Raw genomic sequence first — 22,970 nt, 5'->3', positions numbered from 1 at the left:
CAAAAACTTCCAAAAAGTGCCTAAAAAGGTCCCTTTTGGCCTGTTTTTTTTCAGCTCGGAAAATCAAATCGGTCAACCTAAAAAAAAAAGGTCGACAAATATTTCTATTCGAGAAAAAATAATATTTTAGCCGGTATTGATCAAATAATCAACTGCAGGGAATGCACTCTGTTATCCCTGACCCTTGGCCAGTAGGCTTTAAATCACTTGAACAGAGAAAAAATGATTGCGTTCTTTAATCGAAATTAGCAAGAATATCATTTGACCCTTCAGCAATAATGAAGACCATTCTTCCGCTTTTGACAACTGCCAATAACCCACCACGTCACCATAACTCAACTCTAAACGTAAGCCCAACAATGATCAGTATGGTTTGCACTTTTCAATTTTATTACTTAGGTGCTAATCAACATTCATCAATGTTTACTCACGACTAATTTTCAATCTTTCCAGCTGATATAAATAATTAGTTTGATCATGTCTAAATTAATTTGTAAAAACGTGGTTTGCAAATCATTTCCTACCATTTGCCGACAACTAGCCGTTATCTTTGTCTTATTTTATTCGCTCTTCAACTATTACAAATGAAGAAAAAACTGACTAAAAAGTAATTTACAACTGTACTGGTACAAACAAATCAATACTAGAAAGGGCCACATTTTTGTGTATGTATGTTCCAGGATTCCAGAGACAAGTCTTTAAGCTTGTTCAAAAAATTAAGTGGATTCCACTTGCCAAATTTCCGTGGATTCCGCGTACAAATATCAGCACCGTAAATTTAGTCGGCACATTTGTTTTGTCGCGGATTTGCAAAATGCAAATAGAGGTAGCTGTTCTGGATTACCAAATTCTAAGCCGATTCCGCAAAATGTAAGCTGGTTCCGCTAAAGTAAACCGATTTCACAAAAACATACGTTTGTTTGTTATGCTGAACTGAACCAGTCCTGTGTGAACAATTAAGAGCAATAGCTAGAATTTTATCTAGCAATTGCGGAAATTGAAAGAAAAGATATGACTATTGTTAGTGGAATCCAAAAATTTTGTGGATGTACCCTTTAGTGTTTAGAATAAGTGAAATTTACTTAAAACTCAGCATTATAAATCATGAAATAGAATATCTCAGTTTGTTTTCATTCATTCAGTATTTGAGATCGGAAAGGTGGTCGTTCATTCTTCGAGTATTTGACACGAAAATAGTCGAAGCTATCGAGGCAGTGAGATGTCAAAATGGGTGGTTAATACGGTTAAAGGAATATGATGCAACAATCAAGGATCTGAAAAAAGTGATCAATAGTAGCCCAGCAATCGAATAATTTGTTCGGAACAAACAAACGGATTCAAGAAATGGGAGAGGCCAATTTTTAAGCAAATTAGTCTAGTCGAATTTTCGACCAATCAGAATGCAGCAAAATTGAGTTTAAACTAGAACGCTAATTTAATGCTTTTATTTATAGGAGTGGTAATTTTTTAGTAGATACATTAGGGGGTTGGGTATTTGTTAAGCAGATCCAAATACGCTTATGCAAGCTGGCGACTCAGTAATTTTTGTATCAAAGATGTTGCTCTTCACCTGTAAGTTTTTCAGAGTAATTTTTATGTTCACATTGTCGGATTGTAATAAAATTTGGCCTACGGACTGATTTAAGCCATGGCTCACATACGCAACGTGATTTTCATACTCAACATGTAAAACCACTCGTTACAACATGAAATCGATGCTTATAAGAAGTGGGGATTCTAACCAACTCTGAAAAAAAATTAAGTTTGAACGAAAAGCAAGGGCTTTGTTTTTTTGCTTAACAGGGTTCAAAAAATAATTCAAGCAACGACTTTTTCCAAATATCATCAACCACAAGCTCCAAAGACCGAAGAAATTTCAAACTCAGCATGTGCTATTCTACCGAGATTGTCTTCTGACTTCGATGTTAAGCATGCTGAGCAACAACTAGCCATGCTGATAAAAAGTTGCGCCTACGCTTTCAAAGCAGTAAAATGATATTCCATAACAATCATATCATCCGGTCTAAACTCAAAAAACCTATTTTTTTAGGCCAAAACAGTGGCTGATTTAGGGGGGTTGCAGGGGGAAGGGGGCGGAGGCCTTTCTTCAAGATTTTCACACCGACGCAACCCAAAGGGTCCCACCTTTGGTTTTTTTTCAATTTTTTTTTAAAGGACGCCTTTGGCGCCTGTCCATTTGTAGTAGAGGTGTGAAATTATTTGAGTGAAAATTTTGAGCTGTAAAAGAGAGTCCGGCTGTTTTTTTCCACCACCAGCGGAAAAATGTCAACAAAAGTTTACTAGTGAGATTTCACTAGTAAACTTTTGTTGACATTATCAAATTTTTATGCAATTGTTATGCAAAAATTGGTATGCGGATATAGGACAATCACTACCACAAGACAACCCGGCAACTGAGGATGACACTAAATCAGAGGTATCCATCGGCTAATCAGAAAGAGCTTCAGGTAGATCAAAAAACACTTCACATTTTTGGCAATTCGCTATGGCACTCAGTGAAGCGATCATAGAACCAGCCTCGTCAAGTTCTCCGTCAACACCGAAGATCATTGCAATTTTACCTGCCGAGATGCCATCATCGTCACCATGGCCCAAACGTTCCCTGAGGATACTACGTCGTCCTTTATTTTCTGCTTACAATCCGCCACAAATCCAGACAAAGCAGTAACACAACAAACTCAAACTTCGAAAAATATTTACTTAACTCTAGTCAATTAAAAAACTTCTTGCATATCAAAAAAAAATTACCACTCGGGCAATTGTCATGCTTATGTCATGCTTATGCTTATGTCATGCTTTGTCATGTAATGTCATGCTTATGTCATGCTTTGTCACTGTTCTGTTTTATTTAGTTTTTCTCTAGGAAGTTTTAGCGGGTATTTCAGACATTTTGAAACTATATCTGACTTAGAAAGCGGTATACTGCTAATACGCTAGAAGGAAGACAAAAAGTAATAGATAACTTCAATGAAAATTAGGCTAAGAGTTATTAGTTATGATTTAAACGAATATAATCGTACCTCTGAAAGAAAACAGAGAAGTGCATTAAACTCGTCTGGACATTTGAGCGCATGCAAGTTTCTTCGGTCAACAGAAGAAAAGGTCGTGGCCACGCTTCATAGAAGCAACAATGAAACGTTGCACTCATGATTTAATCCATATGTAACGGATCTTTAAATCAAAACAAAAAAATAGGTGGGAGCAAAACAGTTCATTTCAGGGGAAGATCTAAGATTTCCAAAAAAACTTTGTCAACTTTATTTTTCAGGTCGTCTATATTGACTTTCTGAGCTCTCCCAAATCCGCCGCCCCCTTTAATCCGCCCCTTATTCCACCCCTGGCCCAATTAGAAGAGAATAGATCAAATCAGACTTTGCATTGGGCAGACATTACAACAACGTCTGAAACACTTTTATTCGGAAAATGTTGTCTGGAACCCATTATGGAAGCAGAATGCTTTAAAATAAGCCACGATGTTTGATTTTATTGGAAGTACTTTCGATGTTCTAAATGACTTCCGGTATGATTTGCTCAAATATTTTTTGAATAGTTTATATGGCTCTCTGATCAAATGCATAATAATCCTTCAACGCTATGCACCCCGTCTCGAAAAAACTACGTATTATCCTACCTTGATAATCAAGGCAACGTGGTCTCTATACATCTTTTGAATCTTGTCAATAAATCGTCTATGCCTCCACCCCTCACTATAGTTGCTAGCAAAAATGTCATCTCTATGAAAGCAAGTGTCGTCCCCTTAAGAGTTAATTGTAATTTAAAAATAATTTTGGAACACTTACCAAAAAAGCTGGCGAAGAAATAAAACAATGATAAATTATGTCGTTGAAATGATTTTTTTACCTTCAAAGGATACTTAATAAATTCTGAAGTTGAAAGTAGAGGATAAGAATTATTTGCAAATTTGAGCAAACAATCAAAGACGCCCACCAATTCAGCCCACTAAGTACTCCAATATTAAAATTAAAATATTTATGACCAATTAAATTCAAATATTTTGTATAAATTGGAAATAGTACCGCGAAGTGCGAAACCAGCGAAGTATGAAAACTGCCAGAAGCGAAAATTTATTGAAAATATTCTTTTTCCTGGAAAACAAAGGAGCCTTTGAAAGGAACTAAGTATATTGTTTCAGTTGAAGGCGTGTTGTGCTCAACTTCCAGCTCAAAGCTCACAAGGAATTTATGCCAGATTTCTGGGAATTTCCGGCAATAAATCTGTTTGTTTGGCCTGTTTCTAATCATGTCTTAAGCTACCGTAAAAATTGAGGATTAAAAGATCAAGCCCGTGATCCGAAACACTTTTGGGGCGAGAAATTTAATTGAAAAGAAATCAAACAACCAGCAAGCTATAATAACATCTGTTCATTCATTTCCATGTAAATGGCAGTAACTTTGGACCAAGTTAGCATCCTCGAACCCCCCCCCCCTCCCCCCCAAAGCCGTTTGGGAGGGGGAGGGGGAGGGGGAGGGGGAGGGGGGTTTGGGAAGAATCGTGATTTGTAATTTTTTTCTGACAAAAAATTTCAAGGTTATATGATAAGTAGAAACAACTATAAGCGAGAGCATCCAGCTATTTTTCAAGCTATATGGAATAAACTCAAATGTGTAGAAAATTCGAACTGATAAAAAGGGGAGTAAAACCCCTGTTCAGTTCTGATGTTTTCGAATGGGCAAAATTTGTTGTCATATCATTTAAAAAAATTTCTTATGACAGAAGAAGGTTTGACATTGCCCATGTTTTTAGCACTTTCCAACGTTTCCGCTAATTGTGGGTGCATTTCAGGTGTCGATTAAGAGGGTGAGCAGACGCCTCTCCCCTTCAGGAATTCGACCCCCTGCCGACCCAAAGGGTCCCCCTTTGCACTATTTTGAGATGCCTGATTTTGGCTGACTGAACCTAAAGTTTGGAAGGCGCCAATGTATATTAAGTTTGAGAAGGTGCGCGCGCCGAAAAAAAACGCAATTTTTCGGTCAAAAACTTCCAAAAAGTGCCTAAAAAGGTCCCTTTTGGCCTGTTTTTTTTTCAGCTCGGAAAATCAAATCGGTCAACCTAAAAAAAAAAGGTCGACAAATATTTCTATTCGAGAAAAAATAATATTTTAGCCGGTATTGATCAAATAATCAACTGCAGGGAATGCACTCTGTTATCCCTGACCCTTGGCCAGTAGGCTTTAAATCACTTGAACAGAGAAAAAATGATTGCGTTCTTTAATCGAAATTAGCAAGAATATCATTTGACCCTTCAGCAATAATGAAGACCATTCTTCCGCTTTTGACAACTGCCAATAACCCACCACGTCACCATAACTCAACTCTAAACGTAAGCCCAACAATGATCAGTATGGTTTGCACTTTTCAATTTTATTACTTAGGTGCTAATCAACATTCATCAATGTTTACTCACGACTAATTTTCAATCTTTCCAGCTGATATAAATAATTAGTTTGATCATGTCTAAATTAATTTGTAAAAACGTGGTTTGCAAATCATTTCCTACCATTTGCCGACAACTAGCCGTTATCTTTGTCTTATTTTATTCGCTCTTCAACTATTACAAATGAAGAAAAAACTGACTAAAAAGTAATTTACAACTGTACTGGTACAAACAAATCAATACTAGAAAGGGCCACATTTTTGTGTATGTATGTTCCAGGATTCCAGAGACAAGTCTTTAAGCTTGTTCAAAAAATTAAGTGGATTCCACTTGCCAAATTTCCGTGGATTCCGCGTACAAATATCAGCACCGTAAATTTAGTCGGCACATTTGTTTTGTCGCGGATTTGCAAAATGCAAATAGAGGTAGCTGTTCTGGATTACCAAATTCTAAGCCGATTCCGCAAAATGTAAGCTGGTTCCGCTAAAGTAAACCGATTTCACAAAAACATACGTTTGTTTGTTATGCTGAACTGAACCAGTCCTGTGTGAACAATTAAGAGCAATAGCTAGAATTTTATCTAGCAATTGCGGAAATTGAAAGAAAAGATATGACTATTGTTAGTGGAATCCAAAAATTTTGTGGATGTACCCTTTAGTGTTTAGAATAAGTGAAATTTACTTAAAACTCAGCATTATAAATCATGAAATAGAATATCTCAGTTTGTTTTCATTCATTCAGTATTTGAGATTGGAAAGGTGGTCGTTCATTCTTCGAGTATTTGACACGAAAATAGTCGAAGCTATCGAGGCAGTGAGATGTCAAAATGGGTGGTTAATACGGTTAAAGGAATATGATGCAACAATCAAGGATCTGAAAAAAGTGATCAATAGTAGCCCAGCAATCGAATAATTTGTTCGGAACAAACAAACGGATTCAAGAAATGGGAGAGGCCAATTTTTAAGCAAATTAGTCTAGTCGAATTTTCGACCAATCAGAATGCAGCAAAATTGAGTTTAAACTAGAACGCTAATTTAATGCTTTTATTTATAGGAGTGGTAATTTTTTAGTAGATACATTAGGGGGTTGGGTATTTGTTAAGCAGATCCAAATACGCTTATGCAAGCTGGCGACTCAGTAATTTTTGTATCAAAGATGTTGCTCTTCACCTGTAAGTTTTTCAGAGTAATTTTTATGTTCACATTGTCGGATTGTAATAAAATTTGGCCTACGGACTGATTTAAGCCATGGCTCACATACGCAACGTGATTTTCATACTCAACATGTAAAACCACTCGTTACAACATGAAATCGATGCTTATAAGAAGTGGGGATTCTAACCAACTCTGAAAAAAAATTAAGTTTGAACGAAAAGCAAGGGCTTTGTTTTTTTGCTTAACAGGGTTCAAAAAATAATTCAAGCAACGACTTTTTCCAAATATCATCAACCACAAGCTCCAAAGACCGAAGAAATTTCAAACTCAGCATGTGCTATTCTACCGAGATTGTCTTCTGACTTCGATGTTAAGCATGCTGAGCAACAACTAGCCATGCTGATAAAAAGTTGCGCCTACGCTTTCAAAGCAGTAAAATGATATTCCATAACAATCATATCATCCGGTCTAAACTCAAAAAACCTATTTTTTTAGGCCAAAACAGTGGCTGATTTAGGGGGGTTGCAGGGGGAAGGGGGCGGAGGCCTTTCTTCAAGATTTTCACACCGACGCAACCCAAAGGGTCCCACCTTTGGTTTTTTTTCAATTTTTTTTTAAAGGACGCCTTTGGCGCCTGTCCATTTGTAGTAGAGGTGTGAAATTATTTGAGTGAAAATTTTGAGCTGTAAAAGAGAGTCCGGCTGTTTTTTTCCACCACCAGCGGAAAAATGTCAACAAAAGTTTACTAGTGAGATTTCACTAGTAAACTTTTGTTGACATTATCAAATTTTTATGCAATTGTTATGCAAAAATTGGTATGCGGATTAAATAGGCTATGGCAAACATACTTGTTTTTCATACTATATCTTGTAAAACCCCTCGTTACAGCATAAAATTGACGCATATGTGAGGTGGTGGGGGTGGGCAGGAAAAAGAGCTGTGAGTCCAATTTTGAGGCCTCAAATCAGATGCATTTTAGATTTGAGGCAGGCACCCATCTGGAGGAATATGTGGCGCGTCTCCCCAACCCCTACAGCCATATACCAGAAATTTTCACTGATGCCCTAAAAATATGTCGTAAGTCGACAATGCTAGTCATACTTCAATTTGCAGTAACAGTTTGCACTGCCGAACGCTTGTTCTCCTGTATGAAACAACTGAAGAACTACCTTCGATTTAATACGAAGGAAGATCGCTTATCAAGTTTAGCTTTAATATATCCGCAAAGAAGTGGAAATAAACGTTCATAATGTCTTAGACAGATTTGCCGCAAAAAATTGCAGACTCGCTTTTGTATAAATTTGTTTGAAAAACTCCGCAATTCCCCCTCCCCCCACCGGAAAAGTCCTAGAACCGCGACTGATGAAAAATCACATAGAACAAAATTTTTTAAGGCTATAAATTACTTAGTCAAATTAGGCAAGTAGAAATAGATAAATAAAGCGAAATTGAATGACATTTTTTTTCAATACCTATTTTTAATGTCAAAAGCATACAGGACTTCTTTAGTTAACTGCATTAATTCTAATTAAGCCAAGTAGATTTGGATAGGTTCAGCGAATTTGAATATCAATTTGAACCAGAAACAATTGCTTGTCTAAATTGAGTTGCTTCTAAAAATGAACAAAACCGCTTGTATTAGGGCAAAGCCCTGAATGTTCCAACTGCTTCTTAAGGTCTATTGAGCAGTAATAACATGAAACAAATAAATTTAACAAAATAAAATTAAAAATTAAAATAGAATCAATATTTTTGTGAAAACCATCCCCCAACAAGCCATATAAAGTACACAGTGATAGATTTCGCTCCCAAAAAAAACAATTATGGCATATAAGTTTCCTTGAACCATTTTGGAACAATTTCTACTTCGGATTAAATTTGCGCTCACGCGTTAATAGCGCGAAACGAATCGCGCGTATGTTGTCCCATATTGACCAAAGTGGCAATCTTTAAAACCGCATAACGTTACGGAAAACGATTACAGTTAATATATCTTTTCAAAATTAGGCTCAAGACAACAATACCTTTTAAATGATATAAAAATGCCGTCAAAAATGGCTAGTTAAAAAGTCGAAATTTGTCTGAAAAAAAAACCACCCCGATCACAAATATTCCGTTACTTTCGTTACAAAAGTCGGACAAATAAGTTTACATTCCACCAGTTTCTAAAAAACGTTTTTGACTGTGGTGTTGTGCAACACTTAGTAATTAATCATTTTTGTGGCTCGAATTGTCCAATTACTGATCTCAAAGCAGTGGAAGTGCGACAATCAGCATAAGGGGATTTCATAAAAACCTTAAAAGGCTTAGTTTGAAACTGGAGGATTTTGACATGTGTTTTGGCGCGTTTCGGAGACTGGAGCGTTTTGAACATCGTTTTTTGGTCTGCCAATCATTTTTGGTTCTGAGAAAAACTCGGTCTGTCAATCAAAATTTTGAAGGTGTTTTTTTTCAAGGTTGATTTTATATGCAACGTGCACGTGTTTGAGTGTTGATGCAATTTAGGCATCAAAAAAACCTCTCAATATAAGAAAATGAGTGTTACCGCCATTTTCCGAAAAAAAACTTTGACAAAGAAAAATTTGCTCAATTTTTTTCCTTCTTCATTGGTATTAGCTGCATTTCGGATGCTCTTTATACTTAAGCTCAATCGCTTTTCTTCCAATACCGAATACTTAGGTTCTAACCAACATCAGCCATTTTTTACTTATGAGTTATCGAGTCAATATTTCTTGCTGTTACTTCCAATTGAACTGCTCATGCCTGTTCATAGGAGAACTGCTCGATGAATTTTTCGAAATTTTTATGAAATACTGCGTAAGCTTTGATTTATTCCTGCATTTGATTTTTGCTTCAGCGGCTTAATGAGCGCATGCTCTGAATTGACCATTTGCTTGTTTTTAGGTGATTGTTGACCCTATATTTTTTAAGCTAATTGACTGAAACAAACAAACAGAACACCCGATAACAAGACAACTCAGATGCAACCTGAATGAACTAAACTAAATCCCTTGAGAAATCTCACCACTAACTGCAAGTTGTTGCTATCACTTCTCACGATCCCAGCAAAACAGAGAAAACGATTGCGTTTAAGAGTAGAAACGTTTCAGCTGCAGCACTGATCACTGATTTTCCATTGATTTTTTTCTAAGTGTGCTCTGAGGTACCGAACGTTTGGCGCTCAGATTTTTTTTGAGTCATTGCTGGTAATTAGTTTTTAATGAGATACTTCAATTTACATTTTTTATAAGAATTTGAATCTTTCCATTGTAATTTGGGTCCTTGCTCAAGAAACCTGAGTTTTTCCCGGATGAAACTTCGAGAAAACTCTCTTGCAAGTTGAAATAAAATAACGAGAGAAACTAACAATCAGTTTATACATCATAGCACTGACAAGTATATCATCACAGACACGTTTGCTCAAACTGCCAATTGGATGAAATTTGCTAGAAAGAGAAATTTTTTAATCGCGATTCGGAGATATACTGTTGTGCCTGTGTTTAGGATATACATACGCTTTTTTCAGCAATATTTCTGGGCTGGATAATGTTGCTGAACTTCAAACAACAAGTAAGGACCTTTTGATTGAGAGGCGGAGACGCAACCTACAATGCACTTGTCAAAATTCGGAAAGACAAACTAAAAAAACTCTGCAGCAAGTGTTTTCCAAATGAAAGTTTAAATTAATGTGACTACAATAAGATAGCTTTCAGAGTATCAGTGTTTAAATAATGGTAAGTTCCATAGAGATGGGACTACTATAACAAAGATAAGACTTAAACGTAAAAAAATAGAAAAATGAAGTACTCGGGCTTAAGTCTCACTCGGGTTGAAGTCCTGATTTTATGTTCTCATTAAAAACTAGTTCCTAGTAATTATTCAGTCAAATTCGACGCGCTGATTTTTCGATACCTCAATGCTCCATCAATAACATTCAGAGAAAGTTAGTGCTAAAGTTAAGTGTTTTTTTTGTTCATAAAAAATCTTTTTTCTTCTCAATTTTGCTTGATTTATGAAAATTAAATAACGACACTTTAGAATAATAGCCAATTTTTTAAAGTCATCGAATTTTTGATAAAGATAATGAAGTTAGAAAAAATTTATATGAATTGATTTAGAATGGGTTGAGTTTGATTCAAAATGTAGCTTAAAAACTAATTTTTAGTCGATTTTAAGTCAATTTGAACCTATTTTTTGTCTAATTTTTAATAGTTTTTTTTTTACAAGATTAGGCAACAAAAAATCAATTCTTATTCACTTTTTGGATACTTTTTAAACAGATTATTCAAAGATTCTAATCAAGTTTTCTCTACTATCAAAAAGTAGAAAAAAATTGAAAATTGAATCAAAACCTTAGTTTATCAATTCGTGCTGATGTTTGGCCTGAAAAAAAACTATGAGTATGACAAATATGTAGTTTTTATTAGCTAAATTTGAGTTGCTCCAAATTTAGTTTTCGAATATAAGTTCATTTAAATTTCTGACAACATTGCACCTAGAACGTTGATAAATGAAAAAATTATGTGAAGAAACGTTGCAAAATTTTAATTTTCGTTTCCGCAGATATTAGAAAATAAGTAGCAGTTTTATGGTAGAAATTTTCTCTGAGTGACTAGTGAGCTCTGAAGCTCGAATTATGTTATTTTTGAGAACATAATTTTGCTCAAGATTCGAAAAAAAAGGTAGTTGATATGTTAAATCAATACTCATGAGACTTTGAAAGATTTCAATACTTCGCCAAAATCTATAAAATTAGGTTATTTTTTTCGTAATAATCTGTTTAAATCCTTTCTAAATCTACTTACCTGTATAAATGTCATGGATTGATTTGCAGTTCGCGTAGGACAAACTGTTTGGTAGTATCAGTTAGAAAAGCTGACGCCATTAATCGTGAGTAAACAATTGTTATGTTTGATTAGCTCTTAAGTTTGTTTTGAGCATTGAAAAAAAAGAAACCAACCTAAAACACAAAGTGTGTTGCACTTTTTAAAAAACGTTTTCCTCACACGGCCGAGTTACTTTTTTCAATTAACTCTGCCGTGCAAATTAAGAGTGAGGGTCTTATGTAGGGAATATATTTGAGACAGATAATTTTGCGCTTGTTTCCGAATCTTATGCATATTAATCCCCCAATAAGAAGTTTTTTGCAGTTGAGAGTTCCAGGCAAAACCAACTTGATTACTGTGAAAAACGTTTAGCCTCAAATTTTTAGCCCCAGACGAAGTTGCGTCACAAGAAGAATTTTGCTAGCGTGAAATCTCATGTCCGGATTTGTATACATTTGTAGTGACGGTCAGATTTTGCGTTTTTTGCTCGCCGCTGCTTTTGATTGGGTTTTGAAAGATTTCAAGGCAGTTTGGGTATTTAAAAAAGACCATCGTTTTCATGGGTGTCACGAATTGATGCTGATTTCCGGGTCGAGGTCGCGGACTTATGTTGCGACCATTGCGAATCAAAATGGGTATGTTGCGACCATTGAGACTCAAATCGGGTATTTTGCAAGTATTGCAACTCAAAATGGGTATAATGCGACTTTGCGACCCAAATAGGTATGTTGCGACTTTGCGCGACCCAAATAAAATATATCGCGACCATTGCGACTCAAAAAGGGTATATTGCGACTTTGTGCGACCGAAATATTTGCGCGACTTTGCGCGACCAAAACAGATATGTTGCGACTTTGAAGGAACCCAAATTAGGTGTGTGGCGACCACTGCGACTCAAAATGGGCATGTTGCGACTTTGAAGGAACCCAAATTAGTTGTGTTGCGACCACTGCGACTCAAAATGGGTATGTTGCGACTTTGTGCGAACGAAATATTTGCCCGACTTTGCGGGATCCAAAAAAGATATGTTGCGACTTTGCGAGACCCAAATTAGGTATGTTGCGACTTTGCGCGACTCAAATTAGGTATGTTCCGACTTTGTGCGACTCAAGGCTCTTGCGAGATGATGGAATTTTGGTCGCAGAACGTCCATTTCGGCAACCCATTTCGGTCTCAACATGAGTCGCGGACCTCGACCCGGGTTGGTTTTCCTAATCCGTTGCTCTATGGAAAAGTGGCTAAAAATAACAATTTTCTGGTATCCCTGAGATTCCAACCAATGCCATAATTTAACTTTTTGCCTCATTCAAAAAAGAAGTTGCCGAAGTTTCCCTCAGGCACACAGACACTTTTAGGTGGCCATAATGGAACCACGTCAATCTAGCATCGGCAATAAGAAGGCGTTCAATGAGAACGAGTGCAAAGAGCTAGTTCACGTCAGGACGCTCTGGAGTCAAACTCGATCAGCTGTGGGGTTTATCGATCGATCATCAGATACGTTTGAGGCACACTTACATTTTAAAATCAAACTATTCAACCACGTTGATATTGCAATGCCACAAAAATGACCGTGTACAATTTGTAGTATAGCCAAAACACCACTGTGGGCTACTTGAAGTTTGCGTGCGAAGTTTTCAGAAAACTGGTAAAATATTTTGTTAAAATTTTTTGGAAGCAACTCAATAGTATTAATTATCATGATAAATTGTTTTCATACAGAGGTGTTTCGATAGATTTTCCCAATATACATAATTATTTTATGCAAGGACATCAAAAGGACCGATAAGCCTTTTCAAGTGATGCCATAATTAAGCAATACACTTTCATAACCATAGAAACTAAGAAGTCTCAACAATAAAGTACTAACCCGACAACCCAGTTTGAGAATGAAAGGTCTATCATTTCTTTATCATTTACAATGTGTAAATCGCAAGATTCATGGTACATTTTTCTTAATTGAGGAGTATTAAGATTGTTGAGCACATAATTAAAATCTGCAAAAAAAAATTGAATACAATTGAAAAGTTTTCTGATCAGTGTATCAATTCTTTGAGGGATTTTTCCAATGAAATTTTTTGTTGTTCTGGTATTTTGACTCTTTTTGGTTGTAATATCTCAATCTTTGAGTTCAAAACTGAACTTTTTTCATATATAAAATTTCCAATTTTTAATCAAGAGCTCAATTAAAACTTTGAATAGCTCGCATTAGTGCAATTCTTTTACAGACACCAATCAATTCATCAATACTAAAATGAACAATAGTGTTCCGGGGACTGATCACTGTGGAACTGCGGAAGAAGGTAAAGAGCCTATTTTGACTCCTTGGGATATATTTGCCATCAATTATGATGTCAATAAGTCTTTTGTGGGACCTCTTAGTCCGTATTTTTCAATTTTTTTGAACAAAAAACAGGCTGAATTAGTATCAAAAGCTTTTTTGAGAGTTATGTAAACTGCATATGTTTCACTCGGGTTCAATTCTCAATCATTTTGAATGTTTTCTAGGATTTTTATCAACGCTTCACTGGTTAAAAATTTCAAATCTGAACCATATTTGGTTTTTTATGCAAAACCCGAGTTTATCTAGAAAATCAATACTAAATTTGTGAAGTAATTATTCAAAAATTTTGTTAAAATTTGGAAGAAGAGACATCGTCGACCTTAGTTATCTGGTTCTTTCTCAGTTCAATTTTATGAAAAAACATACTAAGGCTGACTTAAGGTTGTCTGGAAAAAAAATTTGCTCTAAGAAAAGTTCTTTCGTTTGTTTTTCTTTCGCTTGTTTTCAGAAGACAGCATTTTGAGAAAATCGGATCTGATGATCTCTTTGGGATGTTTCAACTTTCTCCGCAAATTGATGCCCTTTATTAGCAAAAACTGGCTAAGATTAACAGATTTTTTTTGCCTTTGTACGATTATACATTTAAAGTATTGAAAAAAAATTGTGTTTTTTCCCAACAGCAACCAGTTTCCCTTTACAGGGATGAAATTTCAACCCAAATTTCTCCACTATCCTGCGTACCACTAATCTAGTCGAGCACAATGTGTCCAATCCTACGTGCAAGGTAGATTCCTTAAATGGTACCAATAACTTTGGTAAAGAGGGAGAGGTCACTGCTGCGCCAGCGCTCCCCTACTGAAGTTTCCCTAGTTCGAAGCCTGTGGCGCTGCAGCCCAGCACCTCGTTGCTATATGGCCCTCATGAACACGGCTGTAGCATTTCAGTTAACCTGCGCATGAAAAATGAAAAGTTTCCCCATAAGAAAAACGAAGACCTTTATGCCTATCTTTCGATTGCCTTTTGTTTGGTGCCTGACGTGCCTTGGCGCTCGGCACCAACGGGCCCGCGAGTCCATCATCGTGCTTAAAATGTGATGTTTAAACTTCTCTCGACACCTCTTTAGCCAAATTGGAACATTTCAGATAGAGAAATTGACTTTGTTGCAAGAACCGAGTGAAGCTGCATGCTCACTTCGTTGGGTAAAACTCGTAAATGTTGATCCCCTGTAAACGGTTCAACAGAATACCAGTCCACAGTTTTTATACCAATCAGTCCTGCTAAACGTTTAAAGTCCGATATGAGCACCTCCGCCGGTTCGCCTAATAACCATTTCCGACTGATGAACAATTCGTTAGCTTTCGATGGTCTCAGCAACGCACAATTCAACTTGTGGTAGTCTCCCTTCGCCTCTTCATTCAACTCATCATAAATGTTAATTTCATTACCTTCTAGAAATAACGGCAGGATGTCGTGTAGATCCGTCCACTTCTGCAGATTGCTGATGACTTCAAACTTTCTATGTTAATCACTGAACTCTTTTGTCTCTGAACGAGTTAAGGGCGAATAACATTATCTTATTTCAATGCCATGCCGTGATATTTTGTAAACATAATCACTTGAATTAAGAATTTGTAGTTTTTACATTAGTAAAATATCACAGCACAATCAATACTTGAAAACAAAGCAAAATTCATCTTAGTAAAATTTAAAACAGTAGAAATAAACATCGGATACACCAGAGTGACAATTCCTTTACTGATGACGGCAACGAAAAAGAGTCACTCATCAATATGAATTTATGGTCTTGGTGCGTATCCGTGCTCTTTCCCCTGAAGCTCACCTGACATAAGCATCAATTTTATGGTATAACGAGGGGTTTTAGAAAGTTGAGTATGCAGACCAAATATGTTTATCAGGGACTAATTAATCAGTCTGCATTCCAATTTTTGCAATTGGACAAAAGTGAACATTAAGTTTACTAAAAAAATTTTGCAGGTCGGGGAAAGGAAAAAATCGAAAAAGCTTCACAAGGATAAACATGAACAAACAAATGATCGCCTAATAAAAATTGTATCCAGGGGCGGATTTGGGGGGGGGGGGGGCGGGGGGGGCGGGGGGGCGGACGCCTTCTCCCCCTCAGGGATTCGAACCCCTGCGAACCCAAAGGGTCCACCCTTTGGTACTTTTTAAGAAATCCATTTTTGGCCGACCGACCCTAAAATTTTTCTAAAGGCGCCTTTGGCGCCAATATATACTAATTTTGAGGGGGAGCGCGCGCCAAAAAAACGCGTTTTTTTTGTCAAAATTTTCCAAAAAGTGCCCAAAGACGGCTTTTTTGACCTGTGTTTTCAGAAAATTGCCTGCGGCGCAGAAAATTTGTCCAAAACAGGGTCTTTTTACTGCTCTGAGAGAGCTCGGAAAATCAATCTGATCGACCTGAAAAAAAAGGTCGTCAAAATTTTCGAAATTTTTTTGAAACTTCGCCCTCCCCCCTCGAGAAAATCCTAGATCCGCCCCTGATTGTATCAATTTTAAACTGCAAAACTGGCAATCAATTTTGTAGGAGGGGAACAGAAAACATCGGGGGGAGCGACTTATAAAAAGCTGACAAGGCACGTGCAAAAGAGCCAATTCTCCATTTTCCAGAAATTCCATTTTGTTTTGAATAATAAGATAATAAGATAGGTTAATACATTTGAGCTACTTAAATTAGTTAATATACATATTAGCTATCATGGTTTGTGAATGTATCTGTCAAATCTGCATCTGCGGAAAACACACCTGTCCAGTACATGGGAGGAGTTCCCTCACAATCTCCAAGGGGGAAATCTGCAAAGTGACCGAGTACTCCAATCGATACAGAGTACCCGAACTGTGCCAGGTCAAATCGTGCAAACCCGAACAATGTGTACCCGAGTCGGGTGATTTCTGTGCCGACACGACTACGAAATGCGACTACAAAGCACACGACTCGGCCAGACGAGACTTGATCAAATATAATGACACTCTGAAGAATAAAGGAAATCTAGATACGACTACGATGTACAGAAAGGAGTTTCCAATTAAGGAGATCTGCAAGACCAGGTCTTGTAAGCCGGACATTGACTGGTGCAAGCCGGAGCAGGAATTCCCGGCCGACACGACCCAGAGGTCAGATTACAAGGCATGGGCACAGAAGCCACGCAACACCTGCAAAAAAGTAAGTGAACTCTTCCTCCACATCCAGAAAAAATCTCGGCTCTTTTCCATGTCTCCCCTCCACATTTGAAAATCAATTTTGAAAGACCTTTTAACATTTTCATAATGCAATGAACTTGGCCTGGTGAGCAAACTAACCGACTATCTATTGTGAACAGTTTTACTCTTCACATATAACCATATAATGAATAACACGTGAAGCTAGGGGAGGATTTAAGGATTCCCCGTTGTAGGCTCTTTTTTCTTTCCCCCACCTCACACGAGCAACATTGTTATGAACTAACGAGTAGTTGTGCAAGGTTGATTATGAAGACCAAATATGTTTGTCATGGCCTAATTAGTTTGCATGTAAATTTTCATGACACTCTGACAATGTAAACAATAATTTTATGTATGAAAATTTGCAGGTTGGGGGGGGGGGGGAGGGGGGAGGAAAAAGAGCCTCTTTGTACTATTCTGAGATATCCATTTTGGGCTCTTTTCCAGTTCCCCCCCCTTTCAAATTCAATTTTGAAAAGTCTATTTAACGTTGTCACAATGCAATGAAATTTGGCGTGGTGAACAAATCGACGATTCTGGACAGATTTGTTCTTCATACTTTACAGCGTAACATCACGCATTTAGCCGTAATAACACGTAAAACAAACATAAAACTCGGTATTTTGAAAGGGGGGACTGGAAAAGAGCCCCATTTTGGTGACAGGCCCAAAAATTTTCTAAAGGCGCCTTAAGCGCCTATATATAATAATTTTAAGGGGGGGGAGCGCGCGCCGAAAAAACGCGAGGCTATTTTTCCTTTTCCCCCCACCAGGAAAAAGAGCCAAACGCGATTTTCTTAACGAAGTTTTCTTCCAAAGAATGCCTAAAAAAGCGAAAAAATTTGCCTGCTGTGCAGAAAACTTGGCCAAAGCAGGGTCTTTTTAGTGTTTTTTTTTTGAATATCCCCCCCCGCAACGAGAAAACCCTAGATCCGCCTCTGCGTGAAGCAACAATGAAACTAGAAATTTTGAATTGGGTGGGGGGGGTTGATGGAAAAAATCTGGAGAGCTTAAACATTAAGTTTATATATCTTACGTCCGATAGTATGTTTTCATTCAACTTGGAGGGTCTATAATTTAGTAATGGGGAAATTATAACAGGAAAGACCTTATTTATTGACACTTTGAGAGGGTAGAGAAATGATCTCATAAAGGCATATCTTGTGTATGTTTGTGTGTGTGTGTGTGTAGGATGAGGTGTACAGTGCCCCCGAAGGGAAGATGAGTGGAGACACTACTAACAACAGCACCTACAAGGCACACGACATGTGCAGAGTGCAGAGCTGCAAACCCAATGAGATCCCCATGGACTCCGGCACATTCAACCCCATGACTGAGAACAAGGCAACACAAATCACAACTCGTTTCTTCTTTCCATTTTACCCTTATCACCAAAGCATTTTGGTGCTCTGTTATGCTGTCCTTTTAGTTTCCCTTATCAATTACCAAAAAAATTCAGTGTGGTGTAGTGTGGAATTAGCAAAATAAACATTTTTGATACATGGAAACAAATTTGGTATAGTTTACGGAAAAAAAAACAACTGAAAAAATTAGGCGACTTATGTGGCTCACCCAGTGAACAAACCAGACTCATGCAAACCACCTGAAGAGTACACGCCAGCTGGTCCATTCGACAGTCTCACCACAAGCAGGAGGGACTACACCACCAAGTGTCTCTCGAAGACTCTGAGTTGCAAGCCAGAGGACACCTGCATCCAGTCCGATATCCCTCTGAATGCGACCACTGAAACGAGGGACAATTATAAGGCACCCAATGGAAAGAGGCCAGACCTCATCATTCCAGGTTACACGTCTTATTCCCAAAGGGGCCTGATTTTTAGTTTCCAAAAATGATTTTAGATTTTAGGTTTTGAGATTTGTGAAATGAGCGAATTTTGTTTTAAATAAACATTTTTTTTGATATGTCAAGGTTAAGTGGTGGTTAAGCCGTATTCAGAAAAATTCGACATTAGTCTGTCAAAATGGGCGTCTAACTCCTGAAGGAAAACAAAGATCCCACCCCTCTTCCCGAATGCACACCCACATAGATTGCCCAGTCATTCCCAAGTGATGTTGCAGGCGACAACCTGTGCAACAAGGGAGCTTTGGAGAAGTTGACAACCAACAGGAGGGACTACAAGTACAGTGGGGGCTGCAGGGCGGAGAGTGCGAAGCCGATAGAGTGTGCCAACCTCAGCGACATCCCCTTCGACTCCAACACAGAGTTCAACAGCAACTTCAAGGCATGGGCAGCTAAGAAGAGGAACAGCTGCGCTCCACAGGCTAGTATTTGTTCCATTCGTTTGGCGTTATTTCAAGATTATACACGAAATAGCCTCAGCTGATGGCGTAGTTTTAAAATCGAATCATAAATATCTGGAAACACTTCAACTATCGTGAGACGCGGCTATGATATCTGTGAAGCCACTCGGTAAAAAGGTATCTTGAAATAGCTTTTTGTTGTCAACTTAATTGAGTATAGACAAACGCAACAGTTAATCAGCATTTTTTGAAAATCTTCTTTCCGGGATAAATGCCAAACGTCAATTTCAAATAGTCTTTTTTTCTGTGCCGGGTTGAAAAAAGTGCTTTTCACACTGTTGTTAGTTTACGTTTAAGTCTTTTTAGTTTTGATCTTCACATTTAGTTAGATACCTGTTAGTGTTGCTTCTACTCGAAGCCCAGTGAACTTCATGGCACTATTCTCACTTTTCTGAACGAATAAAAAAGTACAAATTTAATTCAATTTATTCTTTATTTTATTCCTACATAGTGCGAACGGAAGCTCATTGAACCTTCGCTGAAAATTTTACCATTGCTGTTTTTTGACAAAACTATCATCTTTATCGGCAACATTTCAATAAGAATTCAGTCTAATAAATGGGCGAATGATGAGACGCCATTTTTAATGACCTCGGGCCTCCCTCGAGAGAAATATCCTGGGCAACGGTAATTTGCCAAAGATGGGGATCGAAAATGCAACGAAGAAGGACGGTTCAAATCAAACTTTCGAACAAAAATTTACATGGTACTGTGGTCTAGACTTAAGAAACGCGTTTTGCCAATTGGAACTCTTTCTTAAAGCAAAAGAACATTGTAACTTTAGAATTGTTGGTGGCAAAACCACTGACTCATTTTGTTTTCTGACAGGTTTTTAAAGAATTGGTGATATTGCCAAACAAAGTCCAACGGGTCACGGACTCGTGTTTGTAGGACTTACCTTTTTGACTGCTCCATAAACGAGATTCTAATTGCTTCAAATGGATCCTTGCTAGGCCCCAAGTCATTCTTACTAAAACTTTTCAAAAACTTAGACAACCAGAAAGCGGCAGTATAATTGAATAACTGCACTCTTAACGAAAAAATCGTGACACAAGCTACGAAAGTCCTTCCAAAATTATTTTCTTATGTTACCCGTTACAGTTTTGTATCACCTAGGTACAGGTAACCCATAAAAAACTTGCAGAGCTAAAAAAAATTCAGCTTTAAATATCACAAAAAAAATCATTTTGATATTGAGAGACAATCGAGAATCTAAACTGGAACCCTCATACAGTGGACTCGGAGTCCCACTTTAACAATTTCACTCAGACTCTAGGATCACGATGCCGTTCGCTTTAAGTTTTCTAATCACTCAACAAACAAGCTCGAACTGTTAGGGAATGCTGTGAGTTTGCGTTTCGGTTATTTTGGTTTTGAGCTTTAAATATTTAATCTTATATACCTGATAGTTTTGTCTCTATTCGAAGTTCAGCGGACTTTGCAGCACTTTCCTGAGTGAATTGAAAAGATACAGTTTCATTTAAAAATAAGGACAGCCTGTTACTAAGGATAGAATGTTCTGATCAAAGTCTTAAAAATACAACAACGTTTTTCAAATTATTGTCGTTTTTTTGGCATGGTGTGATTGAAGGAGGCGAAAAAACTATAGATTTAGTATATTCGACAGTTATACTAAATTAAGCAAATTGAAAAACAATTTTTGCAGAAAATTTACTAGAAAAACGAGAAAAAGTTTTAAAGATTTCGAAAAATCTTCAGCAAAAATTTTTTTCATACAATTCGATACCAAGAAAAAAAGTTGGTGAAAAAGTTCCCTAAAAATACATAGAGGAAAAAGTTGATATGGAAATCAAATTGTTCAGAAAAGTTACTAGAAAAACGAGAAAAAGTTTTAAAAGATTTCGAAAAATCTTCAACAAAAATTTTTTTCATACAATTCGATACCAAGAAAAAAAGTTGATGAAAAAGTTCCCTAAAAATACATAGAGGAAAAAGTTGATATGGAAATCGAATTGTTCAGAAAAGTTACTAGAAAAACGAGAAAAAGTTTTAAAAGATTTCGAAAAATCTTCAACAAAAATTTTTTTCATACAATTCGATACCAAGAAAAAAAGTTGGTGAAAAAGTTCCCTAAAAATACATAGAGGAAAAAGTTGATATGGAAATCGAATTGTTCAGAAAAGTTACTAGAAAAACGAGAAAAAGTTTTAAAAGATTTCGATAAATCTTCAACAAAAATTTTTTTCATACAATTCGATACCAAGAAAAAAAGTTGGTGAAAAAGTTCCCTAAAAATACATAGAGGAAAAAGTTGATATGGAAATCGAATTGTTCAGAAAAGTTACTAGAAAAACGAGAAAAAGTTTAAAAAGATTTCGAAAAATCTTCAACAAAAATTTTTTTCATACAATTCGATACCAAGAAAAAAAGTTGGTGAAAAAGTTCCCTAAAAATACATAGAGGAAAAAGTTGATATGGAAATCGAATTGTTTAATATTTAATTTATACAAATTTGGAGTTGAATGAAAAGCGTTTTTCCATTCTTCGGAATAGTATAATACGCATTTTTGCTTAACAGGGAATTGTATGCGCATTCTGCAATAAAAAAAAGTTTTTAGGCTCCACTTTTAATAAAATTTTGTGTTCTATCCGAAAACGAAAAAATCAAGGACGATCTCTATCAAAAAAAAAAACACTTTGGTTTTGTGCCAAGCTTCTCACTTTGTGATTTGACATGTAAGTTTTTTTTGTATGCGGGCAGAAAACTTCAACTAGGGAGAAAACACCTTGTTGTTGGTTTTTAATTTTTGTTATCTGGTGTTGATGTGTTGTAGCCTGACTACAAGCCCTCGGAAGCGCCGTTTGAGAAGACGACTGCCTACAACACCAACTACATTGCACACCAGATATGCAAACCCATCTCATGCAAACCACAAGTGTGTCGCAATGAGGCAAGAACAAGATTTTTCCCATTCAATCACTCTTTGATCACACATTCGAAAAAACATTTATTACAACCCCATTTTCAGAAAATCAAAATATCAAATCTTTTCTAAAAACTCTAAAAGACTTTTTTTGGTCGACCAAATTGAAAATTGACTGACCAAACTCTTCCAAAACATTATAAAGACCCTATTTTGACCAAATTTAGTGCGGCACCGTCAATTTTTCGAAAAAAAACAGGCCAAAAAGGACTCTTAGACACTTTTTTGGCAGGTTGACCAAAATGAAAAATTATGACAAGGGCCCCTTTGGCTGGTCAGAGGGTCGAATTTTTTGTTTAGGGTGTCCGGTCCCTCCTCCCCCTCCCCTTAAGAAAAGCCTGATTTTATTTAAATTCATTTTTATGATCCAAATTATTTTATGACTATTACATGGTATAAATTAAAATAGAATTTGTGTCTTTTGTGACCAGGTGTGTGACTTCAAAGGGGACACGGAGTACAAGATGTCCTATAATTACAAACAGGCGGCATGTTGTCCAGTGCTGAACTTGGCCGGGCTGGGGTATGAGTTTGTGCAGCAGACATGTGATGGCCACCAAGTGTTCACCAAGTTCTGTCCCGACCCCACCTGCCCCTCCCAGAAGCAACACAACGAGGACTTCCAGAAGAAGCCCATCTAAAGCACTATTGCTGCTAAACATGTCTCCCACTGCTACTTCAACACTCGCAGGCGTGCACAAACTGAATATGAATTGTCATCTTAGGAGTTAATAAATTAACTGGGCAAAACTAGCAGAAAATCAGGAAAATTGGTATGGGTTTAGGCCAAA

General features: G+C 37.0%; 2 protein-coding genes across 2 annotated transcripts in view; both read left to right on the top strand.

Annotated features, from left to right (window-relative positions):
- Positions 1 to 22,970, top strand: part of LOC134848151 (succinate dehydrogenase [ubiquinone] iron-sulfur subunit-like) — a 295,415-nt gene that overhangs the window by 201,227 nt on the left and 71,218 nt on the right. The window lies entirely within an intron of this gene.
- Positions 15,337 to 22,820, top strand: LOC134848816 (stabilizer of axonemal microtubules 1-like). The gene is made up of 7 exons (XM_063866327.1): positions 15,337 to 15,483; positions 16,406 to 16,875; positions 18,104 to 18,256; positions 18,467 to 18,716; positions 18,992 to 19,194; positions 22,030 to 22,146; positions 22,611 to 22,820. Exons 2-7 carry the CDS (start codon positions 16,411 to 16,413, stop codon positions 22,818 to 22,820), a joined length of 1,398 nt encoding a protein of 465 aa, XP_063722397.1. The 5' UTR covers positions 15,337 to 15,483; positions 16,406 to 16,410.

This window comes from Symsagittifera roscoffensis, chromosome 6, assembly GCF_963678635.1.
Source record: "Symsagittifera roscoffensis chromosome 6, txSymRosc1.1, whole genome shotgun sequence".
Lineage (NCBI taxonomy): Eukaryota > Metazoa > Xenacoelomorpha > Acoela > Convolutidae > Symsagittifera > Symsagittifera roscoffensis.
Note: the sequence above shows the minus strand (reverse complement) of the source record. Positions and strands in the feature narration are given on the sequence as shown.